This window comes from Pseudorasbora parva, chromosome 1, assembly GCF_024679245.1.
Source record: "Pseudorasbora parva isolate DD20220531a chromosome 1, ASM2467924v1, whole genome shotgun sequence".
In the NCBI taxonomy this organism is placed as follows: Eukaryota; Metazoa; Chordata; class Actinopteri; order Cypriniformes; family Gobionidae; genus Pseudorasbora; species Pseudorasbora parva.
This window is the reverse complement of record NC_090172.1, coordinates 49,603,129-49,618,907: the sequence shown is the minus strand read 5'-3', so window position 1 is coordinate 49,618,907 and position 15,779 is coordinate 49,603,129. Positions and strand designations below refer to the sequence as shown.

The following is a 15,779-nucleotide window of genomic DNA, read 5'->3' as shown; positions in this document are numbered from 1 at the left end:
GAAGAAATTCACTACTTTTATTCCGAAAGGATGCATTAAATTGATCAAAAGTGACAGTAAAGACTTTTACATAGTTTTACATGCTGTTCATTTGAACTTCATATTCATTAAAGAATCCTGAGAAAAATGTAGCAAGGTTCCTACAAAAAATGTTTTCAACATTGATAAAAAGAAGAAATGTTTACACTGAGCACATTCTCTGCAGTCCGAGCGCGATCCGCGAATACACTGCAAGCTCACTTGCTCATGTCAGAGGTAAATCATTAACACCATCACCACTTACAGGACACTAGTCAGCAGGAGGCTAAGACTATTTTTATTTTACTTTACACACGGCACACAGGCACCACTTTTAATAAAGTGATCAAAACTATACACTACACATTCGTTAATTAACCGTTCTCTCATAACATTTAAAAGCCGCGATCGAAACACAGAACATCACACAAATATATAAAAGAACATTTTGATAAATAAACCTAAAAAAATACCTGCCTAGAGAGGAAAAGAACACTTTGAGTGCGTTTATATGCACATTCTTAGGGGGTCGCACACCGGACTGAAACTCAGTGCTGTGTCTCCGGTATCTCACACCAGGCAGACGTAAACATTACGCGCTGCGTGCGAGCTCACTTTTGAATCACTTCCCGATGAGTGTATCTTGTAGCACAGGGTGAAATCAGTACATTTACGATTTGAGGGAAATATACATCTAATCGCTGCGGACAGGCGTCGAATGCTGCCGTCGGTGTATATGTGGCGCGGCGCGTCCGGTGCGAAGCACCTCTTTATAACAATAATATTGAGCAACCCCATATTGCCAAAATGGTATAATCCTCGTTTCATAAAAACCGCGAAGATTCCACCATGAGATCAGTGGTCGAATCCGGTCCTGCATATCGATGCATCGAATCTTCGACTATTAAGGGTCACCCCTATTAATTAGAAACTCTTGAAGCATCGAAAATATATTTTGGTCCAAAAATAACAAAAACTACGACTTTATTCAGCATTGTCTTCTCTTCCGGGTTTGTTTTCAAACCTCAAATTGAAAAACTAACCAACTGATGTCACAATTGTACTACTTTGATGATGTTTTTATTCCCTTTCTGGACATGGACATTATAGTGTGCATACACTTCCATACACTCTCAGACTAAATATAAACTATCTTAAACTGTGTTCTGAAGATGAACATAGGTCTTACGTGTGTGGAACAACATTAGGGTGAGTCATTAATGACATACATTTTATTTTTGGGTGAACTAACCATTTAAATTCGAGGGAACACGTTACTTAACTATTTTGCGGTCGTAGAACTCTCCGCTGCTGTATGTGGTGGCGAGGGTGGAGGAGCAGACCTCCAGATACCAGGGTTTGTTACCATTTTCCGTACTGCTGCTGACGGAGATGGTGTAGATGCTGTTGGTGTAGCCATCGCAAGAGCAGTGATCACCCTGCCGGCCTCCGTTACCAGACGCCCAAACAAAGATGGAGCCGAGACCCTTACGGCCCTACATGAAAACATGTAAACAAGAACATACAATAGACTTTTTATTTATTCTTTTTTTAATTGTATTTATTTCTTTAACAAAAACAACACTTCCAAGTTGTCAACAACACTAACAAGAGTACAACCATTTATTTCAACTTTACAAATATTACTTCCCTTTAAATGTTGTGGTTTTAATTTAGTCTTAATTTAACAACCCTGACAATGGCAGTTACTCATTGACAAATCCCATGTGTTTGTGTGTGAGTTTGAGACAACAACCTTTTTAATTCCCAGCTCAAAGGCTTGTTTGGCCAGAGGCCCCGGTCCGTCCACGGTCTTCCCGTCATCGTCGGGGCCCCAGCTGGCACTGTAAATATCGATGTAGTCTGGCCTTATTCCCAGAGACTTGGCCTCCACCACATCAGTCACGTCTCCATCAAGCATTCGAACACCTTAGAGAGAAAAAATTAACCAAAAACAAATCCAGTCATTGTATAAATCACGCCAATGACATTCTAAACCTATTTCTTTTCTCTGTGAAACTCAAAATGCAACAAAAATGGTTTGTTGATTTATTCTGGCAAAGTCTAAAATGCTTCATGAAAGTGTACTAAAAGTAGCCTAGTTGACTATAAATCATGCCATTTTGTGGTCAAACCGTGAGAACTAATAGTGTTTGGCATTCAAATATATATACACACCTATATTTACACCTATATTTCAATATTTTGGGGGAAAAAGAACATTAGTACAATGTGATATTTTAAAACTGCTACTCAATTTCTTACAAAAATAACAATATGGCAAACATGCAAATGGACAATGTCACGCGCGGCTACATTCTGATAGCATGTAGCCTAGCCCACTAAGCCCAGTTCAATCACTATGGTACCAAACAGAGATCAAGTTAGAAGCAACCAGACACCTCCTCCACATTTTCCCTATTATTTAATTTGACATAAAATAAAACGTGGCGCTTTTCTTTTCTAAAGGAGAACTATAATGTATGGCGGAATAGCACTTCTGAGAGTACTTTGACTCGGTGGAATAAAAAATCCCGCCTGAAACATCCTCCCTCACATCTCCCCCTCCCCCCTATTGACAGAAATGAGAAAGGGACACTCTCGCCACCACATACAGCAGCGGAGAGTTCTACAACCGCAAAATAGTTAAGTAACACGTCCGTGTTCCCTCGAATTCAAATGGTTAGTTCACCTAAAAATAAAATGTATGTCATTAATGACTCACCCTAATGTTGTTCCACACACGTAAGACCTCTGTTCATCTTCGGAACACAGTTTAAGATAGTTTATATTTAGTCTGAGAGTGTATGGAAGTGTATGCACACTATACTGTCCATGTCCAGAAAGGGAATAAAAACATCATCAAAGTAGTCCATATGTGACATCAGTTGGTTAGTTTTTCAATTTGAGGTTTGAAAACAAACCCAGAAGAGAAGACAATGCTGAACAAAGTCAACTGTATTTAAATAGGGAAACCGTGGAGGTGTTTGGTCGCTTCTAACTTGATCTCTGTTTAGTACCATAGTGAATAAACTGGGCTCAGTGGGCTAAGCTAAATGCTATCAGATCGTCACCACGGGTCAGAGCGATTAAGTGCACGCACTGAAACGAGAGAGGTATGTATCAACTTGTTTTAGTTAAGGGAATAACAGTTTAATATGAAAAAGCGGTGAAGTATCACTTTAATAATTGATCATCTTTACAATGGAACTGAATCCACACTGAACTGACTTTAGCTGGAAAGCAGTCAAAATGCATATTTTTAGGGTTAGCACTGTAAAGCTCCTTTGAAACAATCTGTATTGTATAAAGCGCTATATAAATAAAGGTGACTTGACGGACAACTGAAATGAAGAGGCAGAGGTGGAATTAATCAGCTTAATTCAAGAAGTCAATAAGGAGGTTCCTGTCATAATATAATAACAAAGGTGTGCGTGTTTGTTATGCATGTGTGCTCATGAGACTAGAAAATAGCCCGATTGTATAGTGTGAGAATGTGTGCATGTGCGTTATTATTTCTAACACCATATGCGCAACATGCTGTTCCTTCCTTGAAACACCTCTAAAGGGAAAAGCATGGGGTTCAACACTTCTCTATCATTCCTCTCACTTCTAACAAGCTGCATTACACCTCAAATTGATTTCTCGACTTCTAAAACAGCACAGAGTAAACACTTTTCTGAACCGCAGAGCAGAAAAACTACATTTCTAATCATGGTTAAAAGGACATGAAGTTCTATATTGCAGCCAAGGCGGGGCCAAATAGATTAGAAACGTCATTAGAAGGCGATGAAGTCATTAGCTTGAATCTGACATGTATTAGCTTTGGCAGTGTTTCAGTGATTAAGCAGGAGAAAAAAATCAACTGCTGAGCCAAAAGACCTAAAGCACATCTTTCATTGTGCTAATCCGTTTGTATGTCGCTTGGAAAAATGGCCAATTCTTTTCAAACATAATTTCACTATTCTTAAGAGGAATATACTTTGCAGACAGGACGTAACAATTGAGATATATTCCAATATGCATTGGAATATATCTCAATTATTTTGTGCAGTTAACATTTGGATGAGAGACAAGTTAATCGTCTGTCCACTTTGTGGTTATTAGTGTGTATTGTCATGCAGAACCTGTTATGCAATGTCTGGGCTACAAACTTGAACAATTCCTCAAATCATGTAGTTTACTGAGGACATCTGACTTTAATATTTTTACAGGGCAAATGATAAATTAAGCATTTGCTATTACAGTCACAGAACACAATTCCATTCAAGTAGAAATATACAAGTATTATTCAATATTCAAGTAGTAATTGATTATTTATTTAATTAATCAGGCAAATAATTATTTTCTGCATTTTATTTAAAAACATGCTAATGTCATATGTAATATCCTTCAAATAATGTGCAATTGGAGGTTATGACAAAAAATAAATAGTGAATGTATTCAATGTAGGCCAGTGGTTCTTAACTAGTTTGGCCATGGTGGCACCAACATTTCCCCATGGTCATTAAGCTGTGAACCAAATTTGAAGGAAACCCTTTCCAGCTAACACACAATGTTCAAGTATGTAATGTATTGGTACGTTTTGGTCATTTCATGACTTACCAACTACCAACTGTTTCATTCGCTATAAGTAATGTGATGAATAGAAGAAAATGATCTGAATTTAGGTTAATGGGTTTATCCTAATGAAATTAATATGTACATGTGATGAGTGTGAAGCTTATTATTTAAGGACTGGCGAGTACTGCTCGCGAGAGACGTGCTGGGAGCTCTAACTTGTGGGGAAACGCCAGACGACCGCTCGGGACAATTAGTGTCTCTGGCGGGGAAGATAGTCAGTTTGTGGGGGGTAAATGTGTCAGATAGTTAGTGATAAGACAAAATGAGTACAATTTACTGTTCATCCAATTCAAAAAGGTTACACACCCAAGATCTTAATGCATAGCGTTGCCTTCTAGAGCAGCAATACTTTTTTTTCTAAGATTGACTGCATTTTTTTTTTTTTTTGCTTCAGAAAGTATTGTGGAAAATGGATGTTGTTTAAAATAATATGCAGAGGACAACCAAGTCCTATGGTGGTCACTTTCTGTTACATACCTTATTAGTATTCCAACATATTCTAAAGTATTAATACTACATTACAAAACTTGTGTAATCTAACAAAATACATTACAAATAACTTTTTAAAGCATGTATTTTGTAATTTGTAGGGAAATACATCTTAAAATGTAACCTTCCCAACCCTGGACATGACAACATGTGTCAGCAGATATTAAATCAGATCAACACATTTTAAAATTTGACAGACCTTTTACATTCACAAATAACTATACACACTACATGAAAGCTATAATCTGAAAAAGCATTATAGGAGCACTTCAAGTATTACTGAAGTGAGTCCACAAACACTGAGAGTTATGAAATGGGTATGTGGTTTGAAAGCGTTTCATTTTACAACAAGTACAACTAATGAAAGTGGATGTATTCAGTAGGAACACCCTCGCTTGGCTCCTGAAGAGATTGTATATGCAGTCCTATCCTGTACTCGCAGTTGCATCGCTAAACTTTATGCATTTGGCATACAGCGCAACTGGAACAACACAGACCCGAACTCCACCAAGCCAGCGCAAAGGACGAGTTTGTCGGCAGTGCCACCTGCGAGCACAATGAGGAAATATTCACGTCTTTCAGTGCAGCTGCGGGCCCAAACAAAACGGCCCCAGATGGCTGATGGCATATCATGAAATCTGCTTTTTGATTAAAACTGATCACCCTTTTCAAAGGATTAATTGCTTATGAGCGTATGAATGTCGAGCAATTCGCTGTCCACTAAATTAATGAACTCTCCGAACAGAGGCGGACAAGAGCGCGGGCGTCTCGCCGATTTAATCCTGTGCACACATGTGGAATAATCCGTCTTATCTACTCTGACTGAGTCTAAACCTGTTGCTTGATCAGGGTTTAGCCACTTGCGGAAACTGGTCAGTTTTGCCAATCCATGTGTGTGTTGAGTGTTGGCTGTGGCGGCTCTGTTACTAAAATAGCATCTGACATTTATTAGAAAATAAGCAGAGCTGGGAAGTAAACAGACTGTTTTTCAAGAGATGCATACCTCCTATGCGGGCGTTGTAGGCTATACCTACAATGCAGTGCGAGTTGTTGGCTACAGCAGCAACTTCACCTGCACATCGTGTCCCGTGCCTGGAAAGAAAAATAAATGCAATCAACAACAACAACAAAAAATAATCGCACAAAAAATGTATATGTTAGTGTGTGTTTGGGTCTGAGTTTAATCAGAATTTTAACGATGCCAGTCTTGCTCCCTCATTATTTCCTCACTGTATTCTTTCTTCTCCAGACTGGTAATTAAAAGTTTAAATACTGTAAAAAATAAAATAAAAAAGCTGGCTAGAGAAGTACACATTAAGACATGGCTTTGATTTAAAGTGCCCCTAATATGTGATTTTAAAGGCTCCTGCATGTCCATCAACAAACTGATGTCTAAATGTATAAACTGCATCATTTTGTGGGTTTTGCTAATCCAGCATTGAACATCGAGATTAGAGAAGCAGTCGTCAGTAAAATATACAACACAGGCGGACATTATGCAAATATCTTTCCTAGTGATATAGAACCGTCACACAGTGAGATTCTAATTAAAAAGACTTGTTTAGGTGGTTCTGAGTGGATTCTTTCGATTCTTCTGAGTTGATTCTTTCTTTTGGGATTCTTTCCCAAATACATTTATTTATCGAGCACTTTCGACTTTACAACTTTGCAGAACGTTTACATTTACAAACAGCTATATTACACATTACATGAAAAGGAATATTCGAAAAACCATAATAGAAGCACTTTAAGCTCTAGTGAAGCCTAATGTAGCCCTGGTGTAGCCCTAGCCTACACTTTATATTGTAAAAAATTATTATAATATCAACTGTAAAAATTATATAATATATGAGAAAAACGAAGAGCTAATCTTACATTTTACAGTAATTAATTGTTAAATGTACCATTTTAAAGTATAAAGAACTAATTATTCTATAATTTACAATAAAAAATAAATAAACTGACGTTTCATATTTGATGGTTTGAATTGTAATAATTATGTTTCTTTAAAGTGTTTTGCTATCATGTATGTACATTAGGGTTTGTTACATCTTATGTTGTTAAAATAAAGTTTATTGCATTAAATTAATGTTGTGCGTATTGCCATGATAGTGTTTTGAATTTGCGTGCATGTGCTCCTTCTATAATCTAAATCTAGTAGTATTTACTTCAGCTTGTGGAAAAGCTACTTTGATTCATCATGTGGTTCTCTCTTTATCATCACTATTGTGGAGGACGTCAGTTAAAACAACAGATTTTTTTTTTTTTTTTTTTTTTTTTTTTTTTTTTACAGTGTATCGTTGGGGTTGCAAAGATATTTACTACTGTTTTTTGGCACATTTTTCAAAAATTTGTCTCAACTGTTTGTTGAAACATTAGAACTATATTACATTTAATTCATGCAAACCTAGTTATTGTGTCAGGAAATTTGCCAATGTTCAGATTTTTTTTTCTGCTATGGAAATATTTGTTCAGATGTTTTTTGTACTTTTTTTGTTTACATTGACTGCTTTCTATACTACACAAGAATGTGAATGCCGAATGCTCATGTACTGAGCAATACTGAGCTTTTTAGTAGATAAAACTTTTCTGGGAAAAGTCCATACTGTATGAAAAGAAAATTAATATTTTTACTCAAGTAGTACATTTATTTTGAAGAAATGTGTTGCATGCAAACTGAAAATTCACATTTGCTTGTATCTTTTACACTCTATTATGTCTTCCCCTAACACCACCAAACGTTTACATATACCTTCCTATTCCTTTTCCACGGCAAGCAACTGTACATTTTCACTTTTTAGTAACGCATTTCTACAAAAAAGGTATTGATTGTGCTTTCTATTTGAATACATTTTAAAATGTAATATGTTTCTGTGATACATAGCTGAATTTTTAGCATCAATACTCCAGCCTTTAGTGTCATATGATCCTTCAGAAATCATTCTAACGTGCTGATCAGGAGCAAGCATTAAGAAAGTAAATAGGGCAAAATTTCATTTTGTGAACTAAAAGCAAAAACTTTGTTTTGGACTCCGAAGGCAGCACATTTTGAAATCCTCTGTCCACCACTTAGTGTATCACTTCAGGCTGCATTAGCAATGCATTAATTGCATTTTTATCTTGTGCACTGTTCACTCTCTCCCATTCGCTCAGTGCACCTTTTTACCAAAGTCTCTTTTAATAGTTTTTTCTTTGTCCTCGCTCATTTAAGTTTTTGCTCCGGGAGGCACATTTCACACTTCAAAAATGAATTGAACATTGCATTGTTTTCCGTTTCAAATATCCTGATGAGTATTAACAAAACAGCGCTTTGAAGTTTCGCTTGAGCTCTTGGCAGTTCATTCGTAAACATGTGGCATGAGCAGAGAACAAGCATTAAATCAGGTGCTTATCAAACACAGAGACATTTTCAATTAAATCTACACCACACTCAATCCCACGGGATTGGATTGGTTTCAATGCTTCCCCAACATAAAGCCTCTTAGGTCTGTTGACACGCAAAATCACACAAGTCCAGCATTACGGCTTTATTTGCATTGCTCTAAATATCACAGCTTTTGAGGAAGCAAGATCTTTCAAAACATTGTTGTATTTATTGTAGAAAGTGCAAAATCTATCCAGTTACCCAGAACATGCCAGCAACCATTTGAAGTGATCATTCCTCATATACAGTCACAGTCTGTTTTATTAAAGGTTTAGTTCACCCAAAAATTTAAATTATGTCATTATTGACTCACTCTAATATCGTTCCACACACGTAAGACCTCCGTTCATCTTCAGAACACAGTTTAAGATATTTTATATTTAGTCTGACAGCATATGAAAGTGTATGCACTCTTTACTGTCCATGTCCAGAAAGGTATTTTCGATGCTTCAAGAGATTCTAACTAACCAACTGATGTCACATATGGACTACTTTGATGATGTTTTTATTACCTTTCTGGACATGGACAGTATAGTGTGCATACACTTGGATACGCTCTTGGACTAAATATAATTTAAGAATGTATAAACATCAATTTCATTTCTGGGTGAACTAACCCTTTAAGTTAGGTGCTATAAATACTATTAGTGTAAGGTTTTAACCTCCGGCATGCACACAGATCAGACAATCCATTTGCATAACCTGAGGTGCGCACTTTTGTGATTATAACTTTGTGTGCCATAGTGCTGCCAACCGCTGACCTGGAAACTGCTTAGCAACCCCCCATAACACCCTAACAACTGTCTAGCAACCACCCAGAACACCCAAAAGCACCCTATTAATCACGTATAAAATGATTGCTTGTGTTATATATTTTGTCACAGCAAGCGGCCGCATGAACCTGTAAATTAAACGCAACGATTCAAGTTTATTCAGCGACAGAGGTTTGCGTGTCCTTCAGGGTCTCATTTATGATTCTTTTTAACGCAGTCTTTGAGGACACAATCAACAAAGACGTCCCAAGTGTGAAGTCAACATCAGAGGACGGATTAAAAATACCCAGTAAACACTAGCAACATCGCAACAATTTAGAACATCTTAGCAACACGCTTGCAAGGTCAATATACCTTTAAAACTTCAAAACACTCTTCAAACCAATTATTTAAAGACCCCCTGTGGTAAAATCAAGTTTTAAATGTTGTTTATATGTTTATATGTGGTGTTTTTAATATGCTTAAAGACAAACCATGTGCAAAATCATAAGTCAACACCATTGCTGAGTAGTTTTTCCTTAAAACTGCAGTAAACCAAAGACAGTCTCAAAAAGCAGTTTGAAATCTCTGGTGTTTCTGATGTCACAAACTACCTTGTAACCAATCATGTTAACGTGCGGACGGGCTTTAGCATATCATTAACTATGCTGTGAAGCTGGTTAGTCTCAAGAAAAGCCAGGTTATCCCAGAGTATTTTTCTGTAGATTTGAAAAATCGTGTACATTTAGCAACATAGCGTGTGAATTATGTGTATGATGTATATGATGTTATGATGAACTATATCTCTCCACTGACATTCTAAGTTGTTCAAAGTATTTCTACGGATACTGGTTTTACATGGTGTGTGTAACATTAGCTGTTATAAAGCATAATAATTACTGTTATGTGTCCGACGCTAAAAAGATTAATACCATTGTGCAGCGTTTACTAAGTAACTGAGTGAAGTTGGCTGAGTGGGTCTTGTGAGCTAGTGTGAGTTAGTGGAGGCGGGGCTAATTTGCATATTCATGGTAGGGCCGTAACTACCATAGATAATAATCAGAAATGGCCAAACTATAAATGGGCGGATTAGAAGCCAGAACTTTACCATGTTTTTTCAAAAACTCTACAACTAGACCACCACTAAGTAATACAAATATCAATAGCAGATCTATGTAATTATTCACTAATGCGAAGAATCTCGGGACAAATAATATATTTGACACAAATATTGTTTCTAAATAGTCCCAAATTGATTATTTCTCAACTAGAATTAGACCTAGTATTTCATTCACTGTTCTGTTTCTTTATACTTTATAAAATTTAAAATAAAAAGTGTCCCCCCCAATGTTCAAAACATGTTTACGGCCTTGTTCATGGTTCTGTGTATACGAAATGAAGCAAGGGTGTAGAGTTACATTCAAACAATTTTAAGGCATGAAGACATTTTTTTCACAGGAAACATCATATTAGTGATCAAAGATTAGTTTTAAGTGATACAATTATTGACTACAGGGAGACTTTAAACTGCAAAAACTGGACATAATCTCACTGCTTAAAGGATGTGACGGCTTTTCACTTATCCACCGTTTGATCACTCTATGCAAGACATGCACATGTTTGCAGCAAATGAGATGCGTTTAAGACCAGCCATGAAGAGTCATGAAGAGTTAAGACCAGCCATGAAGAGTCATTTTAAAGACACCAAGACTCACTTGTTCTCGTTGCTGGAGTCATATCTTGGGGTCGGGTCATAGTCATTGCCATTCACATCGTAGCTAGCAAGCTGATCCTAAATGACGGACAAAGCACATAAAATAAACCATCTGATGCATTGAGAATAAAATAAACCTATTTTGTTTTTCCACTGCAGTAATCTAGTTTGCTAAAATATTGTATCACATTGTATATTGTATCAAATTGTACAACAAGCAAGAATTTTATAATTCATGCTGTGCAGAACAGTGTTAAAACTATTCACTATTAAACATTTTTAACCAACACTATAAAAACATTTGTATAAAGTAACACTCAATAAAATGCATTACAACATTAATGTTACGAAAATAAAGTAAATGTATTTAAAGTATGTCAAAATGAACATGTTAAAACGTGATACATTTCTTCAGTTTAACGGATTAAAAATACTTTTATGATATGGAAATACTTATTCATGTGAAATACTTATTCATGCACATGCTTTTAAACTATTCAAGGGCCACAATACACAAAAGAAAAAGCAGTGCAGTACTGGCGCACATCTGTGAATCTCCTGTCTTTTTGACACACACACACCACACATGCGGACAGAAAGCCGCTTCAGACATTGAACGGCAAAAAATAGTTATAGAGAAAATCACTCACTGCTCTTTCTTGACTGCATAACTTTTGTAGCTTTAATAAGGATTATTCTGTATTTAATGTATAATTTATTTAGTGAAGAGTTTGATAACTTTATTCAATTTCTGTATATACAGCTCTGGAAAAAAGGATGAGACCACTTAACATTGAAAAATTTCCGAGCTCTGCACATGGCATGCAAGGGGGGAAAAAAGTAAATTGTGCGCACTATTAACTATTTAGTTCCCTCGATTTATAAATCGTGCGCACATTTTACTAATTCGTTTCCCTCGATTTATAAATCATGCACACGATTTAGCAAATCGAGGGAATGAATTAGTTAAACGTGCGCACGATTGAGCAAATCGAGGAAATTAATTAGTATAACGTGCGCACGATTTATAAATCAAGGGAACGAAATAGTAAATTGTGCGCAAGCTTTAGCCTACTAGTTTTTTGTGCTGCATGTCACATGCGGGGCTCCATAAAAAAAACAATATTTTCCAGAGCTGTATCCCACCTGTAAGATCTACCTAAAATAAATTACTGTTTGCAAGGTAATATCAGTCAAAAACAGTGAAAACAACTTTTTGTGCATTTTTTGTGCATTTTGAGAGGGCAAGTTCAAATCTCAACTGGTCTGACTGGGCCAATATAAATAATGGAGCCCTGATGTACTGAAGGGCACAGGTAGAAGATTGTTTTAAGTTCAATTAAATTAAAAGTTGTTCTATTTTTAAAAGCCTAGTAAATGTTAAAATGTATAGATTTCAGTAATACTATAATGTTATAATTAATGGCTAAAATTGAGGGGAAAAAATATTTTATAGAGACATCAGTATTGGTATCGGTGTTGACTTATTTAATAAAAAAGATGCCATTAAACAAATATTTTAAATATAGGCTATTTTTTATGTTGTTTCTACTTTAATTTGGATATTAAATGTGAAATTATTACAAAATACAAAAATATTAAAAACTTTTGTGTTAGGTAGCCTCATTTTCCTTCAGTATGTCGTCTGGGTTTGCGGAATATTCTCTGGTTTTCTCTGGCCAAATTTTAACCGGTCCAATCGGTGAACAAAGGGAGGGGCTGAGAGCGATGGCGTTGATGTCGTGCGCTAGTTTGAGTTGTAGTTCAGTAATGGGGCAGAGAAAGATTAGAGCGAAGCCATTCGGTCCGTTGAAATGTAAATGAAATGTACGAGAGTCTGGTAGGACGAGGTGTAATTAATCGCAATATAGTAAAAAAATGTAATTGATTAACAGCATTATTAATTGCATTGAGATTGCATAAAGTTTCAAGATAATCTCACATAATTCTGAGCCAGATCCGGATGGTTCCTCTCAATACCGTCGTCCAAGATAGTGACAACCACATTTCGACCTGTGTAGCCTCTCTGCCAGGCCGCAAGGATATTCATTTCTGAACGACAGCGGTTGCTTTTATCACTACAGTGCTGGAAGACAATAAGAAGTCATCAACATCAATGCAACTTCACTTGCAATCAGTTTCAGGCACACGCATTTGACTTTGAAAATAGGAAACATTGGGACATTAGCGACACTCTCCACTCTCCACAAACACAAGCCTTTATTACTTCAGTAACCTTATGACTCAATCCGTCTGTGAGGAAATATGTCACAGCAAGCGGCCGCATGAACCTGTAAATTAAACGGGACGATTCATGTTTATTCAGCAGCAGAGGTTTGCGTGTCCTTCAGGGTCTCATTTATGATTCTTTTCAACGCAGTCTTTGAGGACACAATCAACAAAGACGTCCCAAGTGTGAAGTCAACATCAGAGGACGGATTGAAAACAGTCTCAGATACCTTTGTACAGCAATATTAATCATGTGAATGCAAATAAACACAGAATATGCTTTAATGATGTTTGAAAACATCAGTTCTAATGGATTAACCATTAATCATGTAGTGTTTGATACTGATATAAGGAGATCAAAAGGATTTGCATTGACACCGGTAATACTAACAAGGTGTGAAGTCCTTCAAAGACAATTTTCGGTAGGAAAAAAAAATCTCAAGGTTTAAGGCCACTCTTCATAAGAGCAGCAGAAGTTTATGATACTTGCATGTTTAGGTCATAAAGCCTATTTTCTGCAATAATCCAAAAGCCAATGGAAAAATCAGCTTTTATGACGGTAACCAGGGATTATGATTGACTGGCTCACTGATGCCAGTGTTAGTGTGATTGTGTTCATTTAATTTCCTCTCAACATCAATAAACCTACAATATGAATTAATTTGTAAGTCATAGCATCAAGCTTGTTAGAGAAACAAACTAGAGCGCACATACACTACTTTCACACAGTTTGGTTTTTATGAGGCAAGGGCAGCGGAAGCAGTCCTGCTATAAAACAAATAAAACAACAGGAGCTTCATAAATGAGCCCATTTAATGAAGCGCAAAACAGTGGCCCAAGAGTCACTGGAAATGAGGCAGCGATTCATTTGAAAAATATCTTCATTAGAAAAAAGGGTCAAAAGGTAAGGATAGCATAGATATGAAATACAGGACTGAATGTGTTAAATATCTACTAACAATGTACCACATGTTGGACCATTTGGGATCGTTGAAGTGGATGTAGCTCGGGTCACTCCTGGCGTGGCGTTTCACTCGTGACTTCACCACCTGCTGCTGTGCCCATTCAACCTGCAGAAAAACCCACATTAAAGACTAAACAGTTTATGCTCACCTTCATGCACATAAACATGTCTGCGAAATGCACGGCCTGTATTTAGTCATGCTCTAGCTTTTCCATTACGTGAGGCTTATGAAGTCATTGCATTTTGAGGAGGAACAAAAACGGGAATGTAGTACTCTGAAACATGCTTTCCTAAATCCAGGCTGAAGAAGAAATATAGTTTGTTTTATTATACACATTACTGTCCCTAATAGGCGTAAATATAAGAATTCACTTATGATTATTATATTAGGTTTAGTGGAGTCATGTTTGAATACTAAATTTAAGCCAACAATGAATTGGAGTGAGTGCTAGTCTAAAAATGACAAAAGGCAAGGACGAAAGTGCTCTCCATATCGATTAGAGCAGCACCAAACAAATTCAGATCTATCTATATCTCTGTATCCTTCCAGTCAAATGTATCATCTTTTACTTCTAATTAGGAAAGTCACCCAGCCATGCCCGCAGATTTATTTGTCTTGCAGCAATGGCTGAATTTGTGGTTCTCCTGAAAAAAACTTCAGATTCACTAGTGCACTACACTTTCTTGCTTTCATTAAAGAGGTCCAGAGGGAAATGTAATGAAAATCACATATTGCAATAATTATGTCTTTCTCTGTTATAGTCCCAATGCTATAAATGCATGGGTTGTGTTGGGCACAGGAATGTTAGAAATTAAGAACCAGTTCTTATTCAAAATCGGTTCTATGAAATAAATAAATAAATAAAACCAATTGATTTATGTGGTTCTATTAATAATTATTGAATGTTTGGATCATACTAAACCACTAATGAATCTTTAGCCAGTTGTTTGGAGGCTGAATTGAATGTTATTAGAGAGAAAGGCTGGGTGCACCAAAAGTACAAAAATAATAAATAGAAAAAAACTCTTCTTAAAACTTCAACATAAAATAACTTCCGGTTCTTTTTAATGAAATTCATTCAACGATTCAGTTAAGTCAGTTTTAAACTTGTTCAGATACACTGATCAGGCAAAACATAAAACACCTAATTTTCCGTCCTAATGTTGTGTTGGTCCCCATTTTGCTGCCAAAACATCCCTGACAATTCGGGGCATGGACTCCTCTAGACCCCTGAAGGTGTGCTGTGGTGTCTGGCACCAAGATGTTAGCAGTAGATCCTTTAAATTCTGTAAGTTGCGAGGTGGGGGCTCCATGGATCAGACTTGTTTGTGCCACTTAATTGTTGTGCCATTCCTGAACCATTTTTGCTTTGTGGCAGGGCGCATTATTCTGCAGTTCTGATGCTCACATGTCCACTGTTGCCACTTTCAGCGGTGGACTGGGGTCAGCATGGGCACCCTGACTGGTCTGCGGCTATGCTGCCCCATATGCAACAAACTGTGATGCACTGTGTATTCTGCCACCTTTCTATCAAAACCAGGATTAACTTCTTGAGAAATTTAAGC

The 15,779-nt window shown here is 36.7% G+C and overlaps 1 protein-coding gene across 2 annotated transcripts in view; it reads right to left on the bottom strand.

The window, feature by feature from the left end:
* pcsk6 (proprotein convertase subtilisin/kexin type 6) overlaps window positions 1-15,779 on the bottom strand; it is a 112,832-nt gene that overhangs the window by 85,315 nt on the left and 11,738 nt on the right. Inside the window, exons 3-8 of one of the 2 annotated variants that reach the window (XM_067444739.1) lie at window positions 14,209-14,319; window positions 12,963-13,106; window positions 11,022-11,098; window positions 6,134-6,222; window positions 1,775-1,947; window positions 1,302-1,514 (exon numbers count right to left, since the gene is read on the bottom strand). In XM_067444739.1, coding sequence (XP_067300840.1) covers window positions 1,302-1,514; window positions 1,775-1,947; window positions 6,134-6,222; window positions 11,022-11,098; window positions 12,963-13,106; window positions 14,209-14,319 — 807 coding nt within the window. The remainder of the gene's footprint in view (window positions 1-1,301; window positions 1,515-1,774; window positions 1,948-6,133; window positions 6,223-11,021; window positions 11,099-12,962; window positions 13,107-14,208; window positions 14,320-15,779) is intronic. The other variant, XM_067444745.1, reaches the window with a different exon arrangement.